This window comes from Vipera ursinii (genome assembly GCF_947247035.1).
Source record: "Vipera ursinii genome assembly, chromosome: 6".
NCBI classification, from domain to species: Eukaryota; Metazoa; Chordata; class Lepidosauria; order Squamata; family Viperidae; genus Vipera; species Vipera ursinii.
The window spans coordinates 68,953,555-68,977,439 of record NC_139515.1 but is presented as its reverse complement, the minus strand read 5'-3'; the positions used below and the strand labels follow the sequence as shown (position 1 = coordinate 68,977,439).

The 23,885-nt window shown below is 37.8% G+C and overlaps 2 protein-coding genes across 2 annotated transcripts in view; one reads left to right on the top strand and one right to left on the bottom strand.

Moving 5' to 3' along the window:
• Positions 1 to 14,124, top strand: part of CHPT1 (choline phosphotransferase 1) — a 20,124-nt gene extending 6,000 nt beyond the window's left edge. The window contains exons 4-9 of the mRNA XM_083366414.1: positions 2,097 to 2,181; positions 4,774 to 4,905; positions 6,441 to 6,599; positions 7,385 to 7,510; positions 9,414 to 9,524; positions 13,449 to 14,124. Coding sequence (XP_083222540.1) covers positions 2,097 to 2,181; positions 4,774 to 4,905; positions 6,441 to 6,599; positions 7,385 to 7,510; positions 9,414 to 9,524; positions 13,449 to 13,493 — 658 coding nt within the window. The 3' untranslated portion in view covers positions 13,494 to 14,124. The remainder of the gene's footprint in view (positions 1 to 2,096; positions 2,182 to 4,773; positions 4,906 to 6,440; positions 6,600 to 7,384; positions 7,511 to 9,413; positions 9,525 to 13,448) is intronic.
• SYCP3 (synaptonemal complex protein 3) lies at positions 9,556 to 23,885 on the bottom strand. Its single transcript, XM_083366417.1, has 8 exons — positions 22,908 to 23,885; positions 21,510 to 21,588; positions 17,385 to 17,419; positions 16,243 to 16,360; positions 15,297 to 15,396; positions 14,240 to 14,338; positions 13,665 to 13,769; positions 9,556 to 13,528 (listed from the first exon to the last, which is right to left on the bottom strand). Exons 1-8 carry the CDS (start codon positions 23,038 to 23,040, stop codon positions 13,475 to 13,477), a joined length of 723 nt encoding a protein of 240 aa, XP_083222543.1. The 5' UTR covers positions 23,041 to 23,885; the 3' UTR covers positions 9,556 to 13,474.

Below are 23,885 nucleotides of genomic sequence, written 5' to 3'. Positions count from 1 at the left end.
GCAAAATCCAACTACTTTTCCACCCTCATCGCGTCCGCAGATAATCGCCCGGCTGCCTTGTTCAGGGTGACTCGCTCCCTATTAAACCAAGAGGTGAGGGGGGAACCCTTGCAGGGTCGAGCCGAGGAATTTGGTCAATATCTGCTGGATAAAATCGCTCGGATTCGAACTGGTCTGGACTCCAACTGGGCTGAGATGGAAGAACAAGACATGGACAGTCTTGTCGACGTCATCTGGGAAGAATTTGATCCTGTAACTCCTAAGGAAGTGGACAGGATTATGAGAAGGTTGAGCTCCTCCACATGCTTACTGGACCCGTGCCCTTCCTGGCTGGCCTATGCAGCTCGAGAGGCGACACGAGGCTGGTTCCTAGCGGTCATCTCTGCTTCTCTGAGTGAGGGTCACTTCCCCACCGCCTTGAAGGAGGCGGTGGTGAGACCTCTCCTCAAGAAGCCCACCTTGGACCCATCCTCTTTGAATAACTTTCGTCCAGTCTCCAATCTTCGCTTCCTTGCGAAGGTGGTTGAGAGCGTGGTGGCGCACCAACTTCCTCAGATCCTGGATGAAGCGGTTTATCTGGACCCGTACCAATCGGGTTTCAGGCCGGGCTACAGCACGGAGACGGCATTGGTCGCTCTGATGAATGATCTCTGGAGAGCCCGGGACAGGGGCCATTCCTCTGTCCTAGTCTTATTAGACCTCTCGGCGGCTTTCGATACCATCGACCATGGTATCTTGCTGCGACGCCTCAGGGGACTGGGAGTGGGAGGCACGGTTCTGTGTTGGTTCTCCTCCTTTCTCCAGGGTCGCTCGCAGTCGGTGCTGACAGGGGGACAGAGGTCGACCCCGAGGCCTCTCGCTTGCGGAGTCCCTCAGGGGTCGGTCCTCTCGCCTCTCCTGTTCAACATCTACATGAAACCGCTGGGTGAGATCATTCGCAGTTTTGGAGTAGGGTACCATCAGTATGCTGATGACACCCAGCTTTTTATCTCAACTCCTAACAATATCAGTGATGCCCTAGACGTGATGTCCCGCTGCCTGAAAGCGGTCCGGGAATGGATGGGGAGAAACAGGCTTCAACTGAACCCGGACAAGACTGAATGGCTGTACGTACCGGCAAGCCAGGAGATTCAGAACGTCCCACTGCTTAACATTGGGGACAAGTTACTTCCCCCTGCTGATAGGGCCCGCAACCTGGGTGTCCTCCTAGACTCGCAGCTCTCCCTGGAAGACCACATTGGAGCTGTGACCAAGGGGGCCTTCTCCCGGGTTCGACTAGTTCGCCAACTACGGCCTTATCTAGACCTGGATTCCTTACGTACAGTCACCCATGCCCTTGTGACATCTCGCCTAGACTATTGTAACGCTCTCTACATGGGGCTGCCCTTGAGATCCACTCGGAAGCTACAACTGGTGCAAAGTGCGGCGGCACGGACACTCTTGGGAGCCTCCCGATACTCCCATATCACACCTCTCCTCCGTGCGCTGCACTGGCTTCCGGTTGCCTTCCGTGTGAAGTTCAAGGTGCTAACAATGACATTCAAAGCCCTACATGGCATGGGTCCGGACTACCTACGGGAGCACCTTCTGCCGATGTCAGCACCCCACCGTCCTGTGCGCTCCCACAGAGAGGGCCTCCTCAGGGTGCCACCGCTCAAGGAATGTCGGCTGGTGGCCCCCAGGGGGAGGGCATTCTCAGTGGGTGCGCCAGCCCTCTGGAACACCTTACCTACCGAAATCCGGATGGCCCCTGACCTCCGTACCTTCCGTCGCGACTTAAAAACTTTTTTGTTCCAGCAGGCTGGCCTGGCATGATAGCGTTAATTGGGGTCCCAGTTTGTGTTCATTAGTGTTTCTTATTATTTTATTGTTCGGTCTGTATTCTTCGTCCTTCCTCTGTACACCGCCCCGAGTCCCTCGGGAGAAGGGCGGTTTATAAAAACTAATAAATAAATAAAAATAAATAAATTACTGTAGTTCCCTGATGTTTACATTTATTTTAGAAAAATGTTTGATTAACATTTGGTATATGAGTCCCCATTCATTAAAAAAAATCACTAGTATGAATGAATTTCTTTTTTCTTTTTTTGTTCTAGAATTGATGTGACTGAATCTGAAATAGCTATAATGATGATGCTTTTGTTAACTTCATTTGGTGGAACAAGAATATGGGACACAAAGGTAAGTCAATATACCTACAGATTTAAATATATTTTCCTATCTAAAACATATTGATACTAAGTGACTGTTTCTAATTCTTTGCATTTTGTTGAACATTGATTTTTCCTACTTTTAAATGTTTATTGTGAGATGCCTTTTTCCATGTGGTCCAAATATAATGTCACTTCTGCATTTGTAATGTGTTTTCCAGTGCATGAGTTTAAAACTACATAAAGGAAAAAGACTCTGTTCTGTTGCAGGCAATTGTATTGTGAATTTAACTCCTTGTTAAGACACTTATTGGTCTGTTTAAGCGAATTTAGTCACATTTAACGGCCCTTTCCAAACAGTGAACTCATAAAGCACCTGGTTCATCTGAAATACCTTTATTTTGCATGTAGAAGGTGGTTACAGCAGAGAAGGTGTGGTCAGGTGAAATCTGGTTGGTACTTTAAGGTCGAAAGACAGTAACAGGATTACTGTCCGCATGGCTTGTGTTCAGATGTTACAATGGAGGATGGAACACAAGGGAACAAAGAGAAGGAGGAAGTCCAACCCAGAAGGGGTGGATCCTAGTACAGCATCATGAGCATGATAGGAAATACATCACAAAGGGGAAGGTACTGATAGACCCAATTAGCATATTGGTAATTTCCCAAGAACAGCCACGTAGTGGCAGCACAGACTCCATATGCTATAATTAAAGTTTGTATTAAATCACTGCAATTATTTAAACATATGATGTTCCATAATACTTCCAGTTCTTTATTATGTATGTGCTGCCAGCTGACCATTGTTGTTACTGAAACATTCATGTAGCATTCAAAGGTGTACTGAATTTATTGCTATAAGACAACAGGATGCATCTCTTATTTTCTGAAAATTTCAGAGCAGATTATGCTCCTCCTGCTTTCAAAGCTGGACTATTTTTGCCAATATGGTAGGATTTAGATTTACAGAAAGTAATAAGAGAACTACTATTCAAAGGAGGCATGACCTCTTGAAAATTTTGACAATTACGTCTACTAGATGTTATTTGGATAACATAACATGGATAAATGTTAGATAAATCTTATCTTTTTACTGGTGAGATCTCAGCCTTCCTGGACTTTTCAGCAATTTAGAAATCCAGCAGACTGAGTAAGAAGAAATATTAACTGCATTGTAAGGCAATAATGAAACCACTGCATAAGTATTTATATAGTTACAGTATACACTTTCAACATTTTACATTTATGAACATTTAAGCAATTCATAAGCATCACTTGGCTGACTTTATTCTTGAAACTGATTTAATGTTCTGGCATGCTTGAATTATTGAATACCTGCATGAAACCAATTCAGTGTTCAAATGTTATTACTGAAACTTTTCCGGTTTTCTTTTGGAAATGATTTTTCCCTCCCTGAAGCTACAGTAGACAGCTAAACTACTCAATTTAAATCATCGTCACTGTGCAAGTTATTTTATTGGAGTAATGGATTATTTAAGATACAGTAATCTCAGAAATAGTACCTTAGGCAAACTTTGTATTCTGAAATGTAACCTACTTGGTTACAGGATTCATTTATTTTGCTTTTCTTTTTAACCTTGTGCTGCCTCTTGGAAGTTTCCTTCAAACTACAGTTGAATAAAAAAGGTAAATATTTGTGCTAAGTTTTATTAGCTAGAATATGTGGATAATACAATCTTGTGGTCTGATCTTAGCAAAATGGGCAGATGGTATTTGCATTTCCTGTGATGTTTACAGCTATATAGATCAGTGAACCTGAAGGAACTATCCATTTTCTGGAAATGTAGTTGATGGTATATAGGTAGACACATTCAGCAACCATTCAAACTTACAATGAACTTACAATTCCACTGAACAAGGAGACTTAAGAGCAGTAGTTGCAGCCGTCATAGCTTCTCTGCAATCACATGACTGCAATTGGGGCACGGTTGTTGAGGCGTCACATGGTCATCATTTCTAACCTTCAATGCCAGCTTCTGACAAGCAGAGTCAAAGAAGATGCTGCAGGAGGTTGCAAAAGGGGATTACATGACATTATGTCCTAATGACTGCAAGAGATTTGCTTAACAACAGTAACTGGAAACTATTCAAATTGTCATTGTAAGTCAGAACAGTTGTATGACACTGCACTTTATGTAGCAACAGAGCTGCTGCTCTCAATTACTGTTGTTAAGCAAAAACTACCTATATACTAGGCCAGGGGAAGAAAACCTTGGCTCTTTTGTGACTCATTGACTTCAACTCCCAGAATTCCTGAGCCAGCATAGGTGGCTCAGGAATTCTGGGAGTTGAAGTCCATGAGTCACAAAAGAGCCAAGGTTGCCTACCCCTGTACTAGGCTATACAATCAGGTCAAGTTACTGTATTTAAGAATGTTTTTTTCTTGATTCCAAATTCTATGTCCTATAAAATTGTAAGAGAATTTAAAGAATAGTGTCTGTGTGTCCAGTCCTTCAGTCGTAATCTGGGATTGCTAACAGAATTTTTGGATATGAGTGGCATTTGCTTGTAAGTGAAGAAAAATGGATAATTCAGATAAATTGCTAAGTTTCAGTAGTTGCAGAAAGTTTTAAACCTTTTAAATGATCGTTTTCTTCACAAGATCCCTCTGCTAGAACTACAGCTGAAGACATTACCTATTGCTGGCTTATTGTGTGGGACAGTACTTTCAAGTTATAGTTATTTCCGAGTAATCTTTGGAGGAGGTGTGGGGAAGAATGGCTCTACAATAGCAGTAAGTATTTGTAAGATGTTAATTTTGGGTTAATGCAAATTTTAATTAATGTTAATGCTAATGCAAATTGAGTGTATATTTGGGTACTCTGTTTTAGAAAGCCTTAAATCCACTATGCACTGTGAAATGTACTAATAAAATTATGTCATAGCTTGAATTGCTCTACAGCTTCATATTACAAAGGAGAAATGGAACGGAGATAATACAGCAGCCATGAAATTTCTAGATCAGATTATTAATTTAGTTCTTAAGTATCTGTGGAATTTTTGCTCACTCTTGCTAAAAGTTCTCAAACCAAAGCCAATCAAGCAACTTATCAAGCAATTTGATAAACCTTTTTCCACTTTTACCCGGTGCAAAAGCCAAAATCTTCTTTAAAGGATTTAGTGAACACTAGGTTTTACTCTTCCTGACAAAATTAAACTTTCTGAAACTGACCACTTGTTCAGCAATTTATTCAGTGATAGTGGCAATGAACAAGGTAGACCTACAGCCATCTGGCTGTCATGCTGTCCCCACAATCATGTGATCATAATTTGAGTGCTTGGTTACTTGGATCACGATTACACAATCGCGACCAGCCACAGTCACATGTTCTCCATTTGTAGTCTTTCCTGCCAGCTTCCCACAAACAAATCAATAGGGAAGCTAGCAGGAAGTTGCAAATTGCACCAATAGGTCATTTCCGCCATTTTATTCACTGATATGTATGGGCACTATAGATCATGAGTGGGGCTGTGAGGGCCACTCTGTAACAATCTCCACCTGCCTATTCTGTGTAGCAGCCCCCAAAGGCCTGGCCATGATCTGTAACACTTACCTGTGGCCCTCACCAGCCCCATTTGCCTGCCTGCATCCCCCACCAGCCTGTCTTCAGCCTCTGCTAGCCTGCTTGCATTGAGATGTGTCCATCTGTAGCACTCATCCACCCACCTGCAGCTCTCTCTTGCCAAGCTGCTTGCCTAGGAGTCATTTGAGGTCTACTCTTAATGACCTGCAGTCTCTGGGTTACTATGGCAAACAAGATGCAGTCATGTGATGGCTTGATTTAGGAATGCATTGCTTAGCGATGGAAATCCTGGTCCTAATTGCCATCATAACCTCGTCCCCTACATTTCTTAGGAATTAAACTGCTCTAGAAGGTTCTATAGCTTGCTCTAAAAGCATTTGGAAGCTTCAAGTGGTGACCAATCTCATCTCCCAGTTTGCAAAGTTTATCCATTAAATTCAGAATTCTGGTTTAATATTTAAAGATCTAAATTGTTTGACATTTGGATAGAATAAGGCAGATTTCTTCCATGTGTTTCTTCCTACAGCATTTTTTTGTAAAAACAGATTTAATTCAATTTCAGTAGATTGTATTGTTTTGTATAGTTTCTTAGGGCTATTATATTTTGGGTGTTGCTAATTATATTGTAATTTATCTGTTATATTTTAACATCTAATTATGTTTACTATTATTATTTGAGCTACAGAGAGAAATAACAGAACATACCTTATTAAAAAGAATACATAAATGCCTTTATGTATTTCAGGGAACAAGTGTTTTATCTCCAGGCCTTCACATTGGTCTAATTATTACTTTGGCAATAATGATCTACAAAAAATCCCCAACTCAACTGTTTGAAAATCATCCCTGGCTGTATGCCTTAACTTTTGGATTTGTGTCTGCAAAAATTACGCAAAAATTGGTGGTAAAACATTTTTTTTTTTTGCTGTACATATAATATGTTTAGCTGATGTAACCCAAGTATTTTAACCTATTAAAGAATGCTACAAATCAGGATTAATGTGATATTAATAAAAATGTCAGATACTTTCTTTGATGCATATTCACTAAGAAAACAGGCCCTTTGAATTCAGTCGAATTTATTTCCAAATTAGTGTGATTAGGATTGTAGCTAATATAGGCAAATTGAACATAGGTTTCTTAAAAGCTACCTAGAGATCTAGAATATGATGATAGTATATAAATTCAATTTTAAAAGTGGACACTTACTATAAATTATGGTTTATTAATACAAACAAACAAAACAATGAATGATTTCATGGTATTATTTTGCCAAAGCAAATATTTGCAAACAGTATAGTTTCAGATCTTATTATTAAGGCCACATTTATTGGATATCAAGATGATCTAGAAAGTATGTATTTACTCCGTATAAATCCAGTTTTAATAAACATTGAATATATATTGTATATTACAGTTTCTATTCTAGATCAAAATTATTAAAGTCTGTATCTGTGATTAAGTACCACTACTAGCAGACAAAATCTGTTCAATATTTTTGTAGTTTTTATTTTATTAAAAAGTGAATTCTTACTATTCTTACTGAGTATACATTCTAGATCAATTTGAATGGGTTTTGATTTTATAGCATTCTAATATCTCCCAAGAGTTGATAGTACATTTGCATTGCAAAAGGTTAAATAGAATTTAAAGTCTTAATTTAGTAGATAAATTATTTTCTATTTATAGGTAGCACACATGACAAAAAGTGAGATCTTTCTTCAAGATACTGCCTTCATTGGACCAGGCCTCTTATTTCTAAACCAGTACTTCAATTGTTTTATTGATGAATATATTGTTTTATGGGTTGCACTGGTAAGTAAATTTCCATTGAATTTGCATGTATTGTATTTTTAATGTAATTTTGTATATGATTACACATAAGGTTTGGAGATTTGAATTTTGAGTGGATTGTCTAATTTGGAAATCAAGAATTGAAAGAAGTTATTTTAAAAATGCAACATATGAAAGGTCTGAGATGAATGATACAGTTTTGTAAGAATTTTAGAAATGTCCTTAACAAAGAAGGTACAAAGACATATAGTAGCTTTATTTATCAAGGCAGCTTGATGAGGAAAAGGCAAAGATGGCTGTGCTCCTCAAATAATGGATAGTGATTTTTCCAGGGAGGCAATAGAGGAAAAGAAAACGTCAAATTAATCTACTTTGAAAATGCAAATCCCTTATGTCTTAAAATAGCCTCCTCAAAGTATATAGTCTTATAAAGAAAATATAATGTCGTCATTCCTTATCTGTCCAACCTATGCTAGTTTAGCCAAAGTAATCTAGATTTAGATAAAATGAGGTCCTAAAGAAGAACTAATGTTATTGGATCATACTGAAACATTAAGTAAAATAAAGATTTAAAAATCTTTAAATCTCTTTAAAAGATATCAAAATGGCACCATGATAGTAAGCTACAAGAATCATGTTACTACTGAAAGTGATTGTGAGTTGACAGCGTAGTCATGAAAGGGTGAATGATAGATGTTGATTGTGTGAGATCACTGGGATAGGAAATCCAATATCTTTACCATATCCCTAGAAACTCTATGCAATGTAGCATAATTATCCAAACACCTATAGGAAATACTAACCAGGAGATAGCTGAAATAAGAATACAATTGACATGCATCCTTTCCTGTTGCTCCCCTGAAAAACTGGCATACACAAGAGCTTTATTGAAATACAGAAAAATATTTCCCATTTGAGTGCCTTAACTACTGTAAAAGAATAGAGTGAAATCTTTTTTCTATAGGGGATGGAGTTTCTATCTGAGGAGAAATCTTGCACCAGCAAAAAGATGCATTGAAAGAGAAGCTAAGTTAATTTGACCAGGAACTAGTTATTTTCCTTGAACATGTACTAGTGAGAGGAATTAACATGTATCAGACACTAGTGAATAAAGACACTTCAATTTTTGAAGTTAATGAAATTATCCAGTTATTTGAGGACATTTCTGCAGAAACTCCATCATACCATTAGTTGATATTGGGGGGGGAAATCATGAAAGTGAATTATTTTCCATAATTTCTAAATGAGAATAAAGACAGACTAGTCTCATATTTTTGTCATATAGTCTGTTTATTATCATTTTACATTTATACTAATCAACCTGCTTTTCAGCCATAGCCCACATCCCCTTTGTCTCCCGTCTAAATCCAACTTGAACCTGCTTAACTTAAGAACTGGCTTGCTTATTGCAGCCAAGAAAGGTTCTAGCAGGCTTTCTTGTTATCTTTGGGAATGCTCTTAAGCTCAGCTTTCCGGACTTTTACTGTAGAAAAAAAATTTGAGGGAAAAAGATTTACTGTTAACAACTGTCACTAATGGATTGAAATATATCCTTATATTTGCATGTATTAACACCAATTTAGAAGAGGCGGCAACCATGGCCTTTTCTTTTTCATTCATTACTCTGTAATTTACTGGATGCACAATTGGAATTTTCTCTTCCTGCGGGATGGAAGGGTGAGAAATTTTATATGAAGACATATTTTTATATGAAGACATATTTTCTATTATTGTACAGAACAGTAAAATATTGAAAGTACTGCAATTCTCACTTGATTGGTAACTTTAGTTTGTTTTTTTTAAAATTTCGCTTTATATGAATTAAAATTATCTGCTAGAGCCAATAGTAGGATAAAAGTAAGAATAATTCTGCTGTATGCAGTAGGTGCTGTAATATTAACTTCTCCCCCTTCTTCATCTTTAGTTCATCTCGTTGTTTGATTTGCTGAGATACTTTACTGGAATATGCCTACAGATTGCTGCTCACCTTCAAATACAAGTCTTCAAGATCTCACCTCCTCAAGCTCTTGAACAGGTTCCCAATCATAATGAGTGACTTATAATTAAATGTGAAGAAAAGAAGAAGTAGGGGGAAATCTTGAATTATGGAAAATATTGTTTTTAAAGAAATATAAACCTGAAGGCTTTTTAAGCAAATCAAATATACGAAGGCGTTCATAAAATTTCAAATTATACTAAGACATGTAGTTATTTTGAATCACAGAAGCCTTTGTTAAAAAATAACTAATCCCTCTGTAAATACTTTCTGTTTGTATACACATATGGTTAAAAGTCTAAAGCAGGTAATCACTAGCACTGACTATTCCATGAACAAATTTGACTTTTTAGGAGAATAACTTTACCTTTAGTATATGGGTACAAAAATAGCATTATACATTCTGTAATGTCTTGAGCTTTCAAATTAGCTAAAAATTTAACCGATGTAGTTAAAGAAATCAATGATTAAAAGGCTATGGTATTCTTTTCAGGTCATCCAAATTGGTTGCATTTTTGACTTTCAGTTTGTGGTAGACAGAAACATTTAAACATTTTCCATCTCTGGCTTCTGGCACACTTTTTCTTGTAAGCTGTAGTCCTCAGCTTACAATGGCAACTGAGATCTGAATTCCCATCATTAAATAATGCAATAGTAAAGCACAACATCAAGTGATAGTCACTTAGCAACAGCAATTCCAGCAGTCCCAGCTGGCTTTACTAAATTGCATTGGCTGCAATTTTTGACTAGTTTCCCTATTGACTTTACTTGTGCGAAACTGGCACAAAACATGAGAAATCATGATCATGTGATCACAGAGATGCTGTAATGGATAGAAGTATAAGGAGTCATCTTAAGTACCATTCATTCAGTGCCACTGCAACTTTGAATAGGTTATTGAATGGTCATAACCCAAGGACTACCTGTATTTGTTTTTCATCATATAAGAATATGGGATTGGATGCCCTATTTTGCCAATGCAAATTGTAACTTCCCAGACAGCAGTTTATAAAAAAAAATTTGAGGGTGGTGTGGGGAAGGTAAATACTTCAAAGTTTTGGATATAAGAGAATGAAATGAATCCATTTTTTCAAATGTGAAGCCATTCTATTTTTGAACATAAAAGTAATCAGGTCTACTACATTTAAGGAACAAAAAGTCTATTTTCATTTACAAAAATGTGTTACAAATACATTGGGACTATATACATGCATTTTTTTGGTATAATATAGACATTAACATTTTAAAACCATCGTGGCCCTCTCTGTGGGCATGTGTGCCATCGCCGTGTGCAAAAAAAAAAGAGTTGGAATTGCTTGATTGAACTTTTTATTCCACACAGCAGCGGAGGAAGTGATGCATCAGAGCTGGAAAGAAGGTGCCGGGTGGGGGTAGTGGCGACAGCAGGGCCCTCCATATGAGGGGTGGGGCAGGGCCTGTGCATGGGGTGAAGGAACGCAGCGGTACTAGCATGGTGCTAGACCAGTTGCTTCCATCCCCCTGCCAGACACCTGCCGAAGCTGTGCAGAGTAAGGTTGCTGCCCCCGCCTAGATGCCCTTGCCTCCCCCAAGCATTTTTTAATAGCTTGCCTTTCAGCTGCATTCCGTTTCTCCATTCACTTCTCAGCCTTTGCCACGTGCTTATGGGACAAAAAAAAAATAGTTTCATCAGACTTTCTAACTTCTCACGAGATCTCGTGAGAAGTTAAAAAGTCTGATGGAATTTTTTTTTACTGAGTCCCACAAACACATGAAGGCTGAGAAGTGAACAGAGAAATAGAATACAGCTGAAAGGCATGTTAGTTAAAAAAAATGCTTGGGGGAGGTGAGGGCATCTGGGTGGGGGTGGGCCCGACCACCTTACCCTGCATGGTGGCGGGAGGTGGGGCGCGTGCCCTTCCCATGCCAGGCCAGCCCCTGCAGCCTCGGGGCAGCCGTGCTAGGTGGCATTGGGCAGGCTGACCAAAACAGGTAGAGCTGGGAGGCTCAGGGAGGGAGGGCGCTGAAGTGGCGGTCGGGCCATTGGCAAGATAGAGCAATGTGTCTGAGTGGAAAGCGGCCTCAGAATAAGTGGGGCAATTAAGGAAAGAAATCCTTGCTCCCCCCAGAAACTGCCTTTCTTTCCTTACCTGACTCCCAGCCCCATGCCGTTGCTCCTTTGCAATCTGCCACCGCTGCCACATTTTAGGAAAGAAAGGAAGGTTTTTTTTGGGGAAAAGGTCAATCAATCAATTTCAACTTCTCGTGAAAGATTGTGAAGTTGGAATTGATTGATCGACCTTTTTCCCCCAAAAAACCTTGGTTTCCTTGCATGTGCCAGTGGCAGCGAATTACAAAGGAGCAATAGCATGGGGCTGGGAGTCAGGTAAGAATTAAAATGAAGGGTCTTTGGGGGGGGTTAGTCTCTGAGGATGGTGGTTTTCTTGCAGTTTCAGGAGCCAAAGTGGGATAATAAGTGAACTAATGATGTTACCTAGTTTGGCTCATCAGACATCTACACGAAAGCCACAAAGCTCAGAGGACCAAGGAACCCACAACCGCCCTCCTCATGAGGAACATTGAGGTGGCCACGCCCACCCAGTCTGCCATGACCACTGTAACCACACCCACCCAGTGGCCATGCCCACCCAGTGGGCCCCGCCCACCTGGCACCCGATGATAAAGTGGGGTTTGGGTTGAAGTTTCGCCATCACTGTTTTAGAATATATTTTGCATAGCAAGAAATATGTGTTCTTCCTTTTGAATGTTTATCTCTAGAAACTTATAACCAGTTCTTTTCCTTATATTGTTAGATGAGTTTATTTTATTATGTAACGCTGAGGCATTAAGTTTGTTAATTTATGAATTTATCTTTCAAAAACTATTCCTAGGTTATGGAAAGCAAATATGATGTAGGAGCCATGACAGAACACATTAAATAGATATTATGTTCTATTTCAGAAAATGTGTTTCATTTACAGATTCAGTTGAAAAATTGCCTCTATGCAACCATGGTGAATTCTGTATAGAAAATCATTAATTAATGGAGTGGCATTATGATAATAAGTGCCAAACTTTGATGTTTAAATATAATAAAATATTTCAAGCAAATTTTGGTGAAAAAATAAAAGAAATATAATATTTAATATTTTTAAAAAAGAAATCAGATTTGAAACAATTATAAATTGCTTTAACTAAGTATTCCATAACTGTATAAATACTGCATCTGTAATGTTTGAATGCGTTTTAGAAGTATGAAAATGTAAATTATGTTTAAAAATTTTGTTTCATAAGCTCATTGAATCAATCTTTTGATATTTCAATTGATGGTAAGAAACATATCAGTTGGAAATTAGTGCTTTCTTACTCTTTATTCAATAATCACTGCAATGGTACTTTAAGAGTTTTTAATTTAATTACATAAACTTGTATTTTCAAAACAGTTTTGATGTATCAATTTATTAACTCCTAATTTTCCTTTCAAATAGTACGTTTTACCACATATTAATACATTTAAATTAATACAGTACTAAATCTGGAAAAAACATATTGTAATATTTTACCATATGATAGTAAGGAATTTGTAAACAGAATTGTTCAATTCTCACGTTAAGCCACTTTATTCTAATGTGTGTAATGCTTTTCCCCCCTCGCTTTGAGGAATTTTTCATTTTGACTTGAATTTCTAGTTCAGCTAATGGACTTTTGTAACTACTGTGCCTAACTAGGAATAAGTTTGAAGTTTACAAATACTGTCATAACCCAGGCATTTACATCTGTAATTTGAAAATGAAGGAAAAACGTGTTATGATAAAAGAATCATAAAGAAAATGAAAAAAACCATATATTGTTTTTAATTACTTGTTGATTACTCTTGTAACAATGAAGTATTCAGACACATATAATTTTTAACATGGAATGTGAAACAGTCTCTTTTTTTCTCCTCACAATAGCTAATGTGTATATATGTATCATGTTATTTAGGTACAAGTTGTTTCTCCACTGAACCATCAGAATAACATGGACTGAAGAGATTTGCGAACAGTTGCCATCTCTTGCTGTTGCTGTTATGAGAAAGAAAGAAAAATATATTGATCAAATGCAACATTTTGTATCACAGTACTCTTAGCTTGTGAATTATAAACAATATCTTTTCTATTTAAGTCATTGAAATTTTCATAAATCAGGATAAATACTTACTGTGTCCATCATGATTTTCTTTTGCAACATGGACATTTCTTTGCGAAGTTCACTTTGTGCCCCTGCTAAAAGACTTTCATGAGTCTTTTCCATGTCTTCCACACTCTAAAATTAGAATTAGCCTTCATGAAAACTGGACAATAATTCACATCAAGAACACTCTTTCATTTTTAAAGTTGAAATATAGACTAAATCCTCGAAATGTTTAGCAGTTTGAGGAACATAATCTCATACGTAGGGGAAATGTTAAGTTACCAAGATAAAATTCATTTTACTAATCTTGGCACTACAAGTTCTGAAGCGATTTGGGAAGAAAGCTTGAAAGATAACAGAAAAATCACTACATGCATCATTTATGTATGAAGAAAGCTTGAAAGTGGAATAGTTGACATGATACATATTACATAAAAAATTTGTCCAGTAATGAAAATCAGATGTTGGATTACAGTATCAACTACAGTATGTTATACTGGCATTGTTAGACTGATCTCAAAATTATGTGATGGAACAAAAATTAGTACAAATATGAACTTGATAAAATTATGTCCAGAACTACCATTTGATTTAAAAATGACCTTTATAAACTGCTCATACAACTGCTTGATTGTTTTCAGCCTCTGACTTTGAACTATTCTTGCTTGCTGGAAAGCTTTCTGCTGTTGTCGAAATACATTCTGAAGGGGGGAAAAGTATAATGGTTAATAGGTTGATATAATTCAATTACAGAAATGTTCCTTGTTGACAAAAGACATATCAGGAATAGACTTATTCCAAGTTTTATAGTGCTGCATATTTCCAGTTTGAAAACTGTGTGTGTACACCTGAATTCAACTTGAATCCTTGATGTTCAAGTTTATTTTGGGGAAAAGATCACTTACAAAACAATTTGGGACAGCTGGTTTGAGACTCAGTTCTGGCAGAAAGGAAAGTTAAAGGTTTCTTACCTACCTACTAACTGGCCTTAAATCTCGCCTGTTTTAAGCAAACCTTATAAACTACTTGACTTCATTAATTTTGATAAAGTGTTTGACTTTGCTAATTTTACTTGAATTTCCTGCACTCTGGGTGAATAAATATCTTCAAAGTTAGCAATGCACACAATGTTATGCTACTGAATATTTCATCTTTTATCTTTAATTATTGATTGATAATTTCTCCTATACAAGTCATCTTCGACTTACAACCAGTTAGGACCAGTATTTCCATTGCTAAGCAAGGTGGTTGTTAAGTGAGTTGCACTGATTTTATGACCTTTTTGTCACAGTTAAGTGAATCACTGCAGTTGTTAAGAAGTGATTCACAGTCATTAAGTGAATCAGGTTCCCCCCCATTGACTTTGCTAGTTGGAAACCAACTGGAAAAGTTAAAAATGTCAATCACATGACCCTGGGATGTTGTGAATGTCATAAATACATGCTGGTTGCCAAGTGCCTGAATTTTGATTGCATGACTCTGGGGAGGCTGTGATAGTTGTAAGTGTAAGGACTGGTTATAAGTCACTTTCAGTGCAGTTGTAACTTTGTTCACTAAACGAATGCTTGTAAGTCAAGGGATACCTGTATCGCAGGAAGAAAAAGGAGAAGCTGGCATGAAATAGCAATCTGATGATTAGTATAATAGAAGAAAACAAACCGTTAGCTTTTCCTCCTGTTCCTCTGCTTTCTGTATATCGGCATCCCATTGTTGAAATACGTGCAGGAACTGCTCAGAATACTCATGGTTAACCTTTTGCCTACAATATATATTTATCATTAGAAAAAGTGCAATATGTAATATCTTGTAGAATAAATCCACAGGAGTGTGGAATAAATGGTGACTTTAACAAACTAAATTGGCATACTTGTGGGAACTCCTGGAATTGCAGATGTTAATGTTTTAAGTATCAAAATTGTGGCATTTTTTAATATTGTAAAATGGAAACAGAAATGAAAATCAATGATTTAAAAAAATGTTTTAAAATGTTATTTTTAAATTTCTGGGTTAATATAATCCAGATTCATTGACATTATGTGTAATCCAGATATTTAAAAAAGCAGCTAGGATATTTCTCCAAGGGCTAAAAGTTTGTTTTTCAGTAAGCAAAATGCTGAACAAAATTTAGTCATAATTTACAGTCTTTGACTTATGACCAGTTGCTTAAAAGTTTTGATGGACTCCAAAAATGGGACTTATGACCCAAAGTTCTCATATCCAGCCGCCATGTGGTCATGTGACCATATTTTGAGCACTTGGGACCAGCCCACATTTATGGGGTTTGCAGTGTCCTACGGTCAAGTGACCACACTTTGTTTTTGCAGGAAGTTGGTGTTTACTGGCAAAAGCTTAGCCTATAGCAAAAGAATGAGTTCATTTAAAAACCATGCTCACTTAGTGGTCACAGGGTTTGCTTTGCATGTTCACTTAATGATTGCTGCAAAAAATGTGTAAAATCAGATCCAGTCACACGAAGACTGGCTTTATAATGGTCATGACTTAGGACCAAAATTGCAAGCTCAATTACAGTTGTAAGTCAAGGACTATTTGTAAAGAATTAAATAATGATTTTCCTGTGCAATATATGATTCTTGAAGTAACTGACCTTTGTTCCTGTTGTGTTTTCCAAACAAATTCTATTTTCTGGTTGCTTGTTTTAAGGGAAGCCTTTGTATACATTTCTAATCTTTTCCTTTTAGCCAGAAGAGCTTTGTTAATGTCTGCTACAGTAAGAGAATTGTACAGTGTGTTTTTAGCAAGTAGATTTAACACGTTGTAATAAATCCAAACATTACTATAGCAACTTTTCAGACTACCGTAATTTTGAATATTATTTACATTGTACACCTACCTGTAATATTTTCAATAGGCCAGTGTGCTGATAAATATTGAATCATTAACATTATCAAATTCTAGTACAACACTAAACTCTACTGGTAAATAGACTGTGCCCTAATGTATGATGATCAACAGAAAAAGCAGTAAAATAGGATTTTCTTACAGTTCCGCTCAATCCTTGAAAGTTTTTCAGTAAGGCCATTTCAAAAGTTTAACTTAGCTTGATAACCAAACTGGAAATGCATTAATTAACAATTTAAGAATGTGCTATAAACCTGATAAAAGTTTAAATCAAGGATCCCCAACCCCCAGTCTGTGGACTGGTACGGGCTGCAGCATGCCAGCAGCTGGTCCATACAAACAAGTAAAGCCCCCATCTATGGGATGCAGGTAGCACACAAAATCACGCACTTTCCGGTCCATGGAAAAACCTTTCTCTACGGAACCGGTCCCTGGACCCCAAAAGGTTGGGAAACTCTGGTTTAAATGATTGTAAGTAAATTATATAATAAACTACATATAAACAAGAAGCAATTTCCTAGGTTCTTGGGAAGAACTTGATGCACATGAAGACCAACACCTCGCTATAGACCATCATACCAGCAGGTACACAAAAATAATAACAAAATATAGACTTTAAATTGAGTAAAATCAATATATTAATTCAATGTTAGCTGACAATTTTGAATACATTTAAGTGTTCAAAAAGTATTTTACCTACTATTGATGTTGCACTTCAAATATTAATATATACTGAAGGAACTTATGAATTGATTTACCTGGTTTATATTATTCCGACCTACACCTCAACTTTTATTGGAGAAATTACAAAAGTAGAAAACCTAAAATACAGTAAAGAATGTAGAACAGTTACTACATTCAGCTCTAGTGACATAAATTATGACATACCTCCAAATCGTTCCAGCATATTCTGCACTTCTCCACTATAAAATAGATCAATTTTAAGAATTATTTTTGTACATTATAAGAAATTAAATTTATATTTCTCATATTATTTTGTAGCAACAAAGTAGACATTTATCATAGCATGACAATTATATAGTTAATATTTTATTTATTTAGATTTATATACCGCCCTTTCCCGAAGGACTTAGGGCGGTTTACAGGGCATTTAAAAGAAAGTCAATACAAATGTTAAAACAAATTTAAAAAGATTAAATAGAACCCTGAGAAAATTAAAACCCAGTTAAAATTAAGATTAAAAAATTCTCAGCCTGGGCCAGAGAGCTCGAAGAGCCAGGTCTTCAGGTCCCGGCGGAATGAACGGAGGTTGGGGGCAGTCCTAAGCTCCGCAGGCAGCTGGTTCCACAGGGCAGGCGCACCCACTGAAAAGGCCCTACCCCTGGGTGTTACCCGCCGGCAATCTTTAACCGGCGGCACCCTAAGGAGACCCTCCCTGTGGGAGCGCACTGGACGAAGGGAACTTGATGCTGGCAGCAGGTGTTCCCTCAAATATCCCGGACCCAAGCCATGTAGGGCTTTATAGGTCATCACCAGCATCTTGAATCTCACCCGAAGGGCAACTGGAAGCCAATGCAGCTCGCGGAGTAGAGGTGTTACATGGGAGTATCGGGAGACCCCCATCACGACTCGTGCGGCTGCATTCTGCACCAGCTGAAGCCTCCGGGTGGTCCTCAAGGGCAGCCCCATGTAGAGAGCGTTGCAGTAGTCTAAATGGGAGGTCACGAGCGCATAAGTGACTGTGTGTAGGGCATCTCGGTCCAGGTAGGGTCGCAACTGGCGCACCAGGCAAACCTGGGCAAAAGCCCCCCTGGTCACGGCTCCTATATGGTCTTCAAAAGTGAGCTGCGAATCCAGGAGGACGCCCAAGTTGCGAGCCCTATCAACGGGGGGTAACACCTCACCTCCCATCGTTAGAGATGGAATAGTCTGGTTGACCCGAGATGCCGGTATGCACAGCCACTCAGTCTTGGCAGGATTGAGACGAAGCCTATTTCTCCCCACCCAGACCCGGACCGCTTCCAGGCAGCGGGACATCACAGCGAGGGCATCGCTGGGTTGGTTTGGGGTGGAGAAAAAAAGTTGGGTATCATCAGCGTACTGATGATACCCCACCCCAAAACCACGAATGATCTCGCCCAGCGGCTTCATATAGATGTTGAACAGGAGGGGCGAGAGAACCGACCCCTGAGGAACTCCACAAACAAGAGGCCTCGGGGCGGACCTCTGCCCTCCCGTCTACACCGACTGCGAGCGGCCCAGGAGATAGGAGAACCACCGCAAAACAGTGCCTCCCACTCCCAACCTCCTGAGATGCCGCAGTAGGATACCATGGTCGATGGTATCGAAAGCCGCTGAGAGGTCTAATAGGACTAGGACAGAGGAACAACCCCTGTCCCGAGCCCACCAGAGATCATTCACCAGCGCGACCAATGCCGTCTCCATGCTGTGCCCAGGCCTGAAACCCGATTGATATGGGTCCAGATAATCAGTTTCATCCAGGAACAGAGGAAGCTGATGGGCCACCACACTCTCAACAACCTTCGCCAGAAAGCGGAGGTTGGAGACTGGACGATAGTTATTTAAAACAGCTGGGTCCAGGGCAGGCTTCTTGAGGAGGGGTCTCACCACTGCCTCCTTCAGGGAGGCGGGGAAGACACCCTCCTTCAAGGAAGCAGTTATTACTGCCTGGAACCAGCCTCGTGACTCCTCCCGAGCCGCATAAACCAGCCAGGAGGGGCACGGGTCCAACAAACAGGTGGTGGAGCTCAGCCTCATCATCCTGTCCACATCATCAGGGGAACCAGGATCGAACTCAGTCCAGATAACATGCTCAAGACCGTCCGATTCCTCCACGTCAGACTCTGCCCAGTCAGAGTCCAAACCGGCCCGGATCTGAGCGATTTTGTCCGTCAGATGATAACTAAACTCCTCGGCCCGCTCCTGCAAGGGATCCTCCCTCACCACCTGGTTAAGAAGGGAGCGAGTCACCCTAAACAGGGCGGCCGGGCGATTATCTGCGGACGCAATAAGGGCAGCGAAGTAATTAGCTTATGTATATGTATGTATACATAAGCTAATGTATACATATGTGTATACATAATGTATACATATACAATATGTATCCATATACTGAATATTTGAAATATTATACTTTCCTAAAACATTATGTTGGTACAATCAATACTGTGAATGGCACCTATCAATATTAAAAATATGGTAAATAGAGAAAAATAGAGATATATTATTAAATGAAATAACTGAATGCAATACCTGTGAAGAAATAACTAACTAACAGTATTACCATTAAACTGTGGTTACTGAATTCCTGAGTTCAATGAACAGTTAATTCTGGACCAAGCAAACGGATATTTGTAGCCTACATATATTATAATAACCAAACCATTGTTAAGTATGTGACTGGCCTTTCTGTATTTAGCATGTGCGTACTTTATTGCAGCCACCTTATGTCTAACTGGATGAGAATTATAGCATCAAAGGGAGGATATTCAACAATGGTATTTTATTTATAGCTATTGCTGGTACGCTAATCTTTATTTTCCTTCTCATAAAAGTAATTGTGGTAGATTAAGAAAACTGAATCAAATTTTTTAGAGATGATGAGTCAAAGCTTTATTTAATAAGTCCAATAGTTCTTATCTGGCTTACTATTAGTTCATTTACTTTACAAAAAACAAATGGATCCTTGTCAAACCAAATTTGGATTTTAGGTTGCAATACTGTAATTTCTTTTTTAAAAGCAACTCCCACTTAATTCAGATAGATGTATTTCCTATTTTTACTATGAAAATAGTATCTGCATTATAGAGCAATTTTAACATTTTAAATTAAGATTACAGATAGTCCTTGTGTTACAAAGGCAATTGGGGCTGGAATTTCCATCATCAAGTGATAGTCATAAAACATGATGTCACATGACCACTTAGAAAAGGCAATTGCCACCATCCCCACTGGCCTTGATCATGGGTCATTAAGCAAGAAGTTACTTGCCATTACCTGCTGGCTTTCAACAACCATAAGGGAAGCTGGTAAAAAGTTGCAAGTCTTGTTGGCTTGCAAGCAGGCTGGGAGATAGATAAGTGGCTGTTGCCAGGTGGAGGAAGGTGTGCAAGTGGCCAGGGCGGCACAGCATAAGTGCAGCAAGGGTCCGAGGGTGGGCAGGTGGACTAGTAAGGCAAGAGGACAGTGGGATGGGGGATGGCATGTAAGTGACCTTCCTTATTGGCTTCCTGACTTTCTTTGTGTGAAGCAAACAGGGAGGATCACAAATTGCAATCACATAACTGCCAAAGAATGGAAGCAATATAAGGGCAAGTCAGTTGTCAAGCACCCAAATCACAATCATGTGATTGCAGGGGTGCTGGGATGGCTAGAACTTTGAGGCAGTCATAATCACAACTTGTTCAACATCATTGTAACTTTGAATGGTCACTGAATAAGTGGTCGTTAACCAAGCACTATCTATACTTTGGTATAAATTGCTAAAATATCTAATATGGAGGTCAGCATATCTAGTCTGAAAAACTCAGTAAAATTTGTTGGTTGCAAAGAGCAGGTGTTTTCTGAATTTTTGTTATCTAATGGCCATCCAGTTTTGCAAATATGGTGGTCCTATTAGCATGTAGATTTATAAATTCTGCTCTCTGTGATGGTTGTAAATCAATTTCCTAATTCAATTTAGTTTAAAGAAAGATACAATGCTTGAAATTTCTCACACTTGTATTTTTTGATCCAATCCAGTAATTTAACAAATTCTTAATTGTTTCTATGTAAAATAAAGACAAACTTTATTTAAAACATGCACACACACATTTTTGCAATGCCATCTTACACTGACCTGACAATCTTTCTATGCAATATCGTATCTTAGTTGATATACAGAAAATTACACTCATAAGTTGTCGCCAAACTTGTGAAAAGATTTATACATATGCACTTCTGATTGTGATAGACTACTATAACTCTAGCTGCTGTAATTACATTTAATATAATAGTTGTGCATCAAAAAAAATGAGCGAGAAAGCAATTTACCCAACATCATCCTCAACTCCTGCATGAGGAGTTATTGAAGGTCTTTTCTTCCCATGTTTATCAATCACTGAAGCTTCATCTTTACAGAAAAGCAAAATATAAATTTAATTAGTTGCATCACCAGTAAAAGATGAAAGAAAACAGGTCAGCCCTTAGTGTTCCTGTGTCCACTCATACGCATGAGGCCAATGAAACTGTGACATGGTACGGTAATTACATTCACTAATCCAATCATACTTTCGATACTCAAATTTAAAACATTACACATTTTCATAAATTAAACCCTTATAGTTCTATGCTGAGCCTGATATATCAAATTATTGTGCATTACTTATTTATTTATATCCCATGTGGAATATTTTTATAAATAACTCAAAATGGCAAACACATACAATAAATTGTCTTCCTCCTCCTATTTTCCTCACAACAATAACCCTGTGAGGTGAGTTGGATCAAGTGTGTGCGACTGGTCCAAAGCCACCCAGACAGCTTTCATTATCTTCTGTGTACATTTTTTCTGTGAGGACAACCAATAAAATAGCAAAATGAAATATATTTCAGAATAAACTATGGAAGAGTGAACAATAATTGTATTGTTCCATTTATATCTGCAATATTTATTCAGCCTATCAGCGGCTCTGCAAAAATCCCAGTAGAATTTCTTCCTGTAATAGTTTATTAATTATTCTGAAGACTGCATTTAAAGATTTTATATGTAGAAAAAAGGTTGTACTATCAAGTCACACATAAGATTTTAGGGTTAACATTCATTAAATATTAAAATATTACTTAATTTCTAATTAATTTTTAAAACATGTTTTAATGCTTTTAGAATCAGCTATGCTTTTTTCAGCGCTATACTGAAGTGACATACTCATGATAAAAAATTGTGCAAAAATCGTAGCTGAAATAAATGACAAAGCATATCAGTTTGTAAAGACTGTTCAAAAGTTTTGCTATATATATATATATATATAATAATCTTCTGTGGACTAGAGTTTAAGTCATAATAAAACTTTGTTTAAATTGCCATGAATTTTTGTTGTTTTTAGTGCAACACACTGACAGCTACAACTTGGAAAACTGTACTGTATATAAACTTCAGAGCTCATAAGTGTTTTGAATTAGCACGTAAAAACAGTTCAGATGCCTCTCAGTCAGTAAAAGAACAGAATTCTGCTATTTCTACTGTCATAAGCACAATATGAATATATTTCTTTAAAAATATCAGGTTGTTTTGGTTCAGTTCTACATAATTATTGATAATTGTTTACTTTGTTTACTCAACTTTTCACCTCTCAAAACCTGTCTGTAGATAAATTTCATATGACAGATAACTTTTAGTTCTAAACAATGGATATCTGGTGTAATAGTGGGGATTTTTATTGACTACTGCACCTTCTCTAATGTCCTCGTCAGAACCACTCAAATGTTTTTTGGGGTCATCTTCAAAGTTGTAGACATGTACAACTGAATCTTCCTGTGCTAATTTGGTTGTTTTCCCTGTGGATTTTCTTCCTGATGGTGCCATGATTTTCTAAATGCAGTGAAATTTACATAAATACACATCAACAACATTCAAACATCACATTTGTTTAATTAAATCTGAATAGAGTACTGTTGCATCTTCCATCTTTTTGTAAAGCTAATTGGAATTCAGTAATGTTATGTCACTTATGTGCAGAATTTCTTATACTATACAAAGACATTTTTCACAGATGAAATTAGTGTGAGGTTATGAGAAAATACTCTTCTATTTTTTTTACTCAGTCACTATACATAAAACAACTATTTCATCATGCAAGTTCAGCTGAATAAACCAACCTCATAAATTAACAACCTAATTTGTTTTAAGTAAACTGCAAAACAGACTAAAAATACGATTTTATTATTATTCCAACTTTATAGATTTTTGGTTTGTTTATCAAATTTAAATTGTTGGCTTATTAAAGTTGTGAATCAGTCGCAATTCTCAATATCTGGTATCTTCATGTTTCAGTATTTACTGTAATTGGAAAGTACAGTATGCTAGAAAAGTCCCCGTTTGCAGTGAAGAGGCTTTAAAAAAAACCCGTCACCAGAAACTTCCCTTTATGCTTTTAAGCATCAGCTAAAGTAGCAGTTATATACCAGGACACTGCATTACCAAGATTATAGTTCTGCATTTTCTTTATTACTCTGGGACTGGTTGTTGCCAACTTGAATGTATTATAAAAACTATATATTGTACATGAAACACAGACTGAAAAATGCTTCTTAAAAGAGGCACAGTAATGTCTTTTTCGTATCAAAGTTGTCTTTGGGATAGGATTTTATTTGTATTAGACTGTAACACTATACTCTAACAAGTTTGGATTGGAATATGCAGGCACTCTG

Bases quoted from the DNA above. Each gene is read 5' to 3' on its own strand.
- SYCP3 (XM_083366417.1), bottom strand. From the start codon at position 23,040: ATGGCACCATCAGGAAGAAAATCCACAGGGAAAACAACCAAATTAGCA. The intron at 13,770-14,239 runs GTCATTTTTAAA...TTCTAATTTTAG, and splicing joins TGTATGAGCAGTTTATAAAG to AGTGTGGAAGACATGGAAAA. The intron at 13,529-13,664 runs GTAAGTATTTAT...TTCTCATAACAG, and splicing joins AGAAAATCATGATGGACACA to CAACAGCAAGAGATGGCAAC.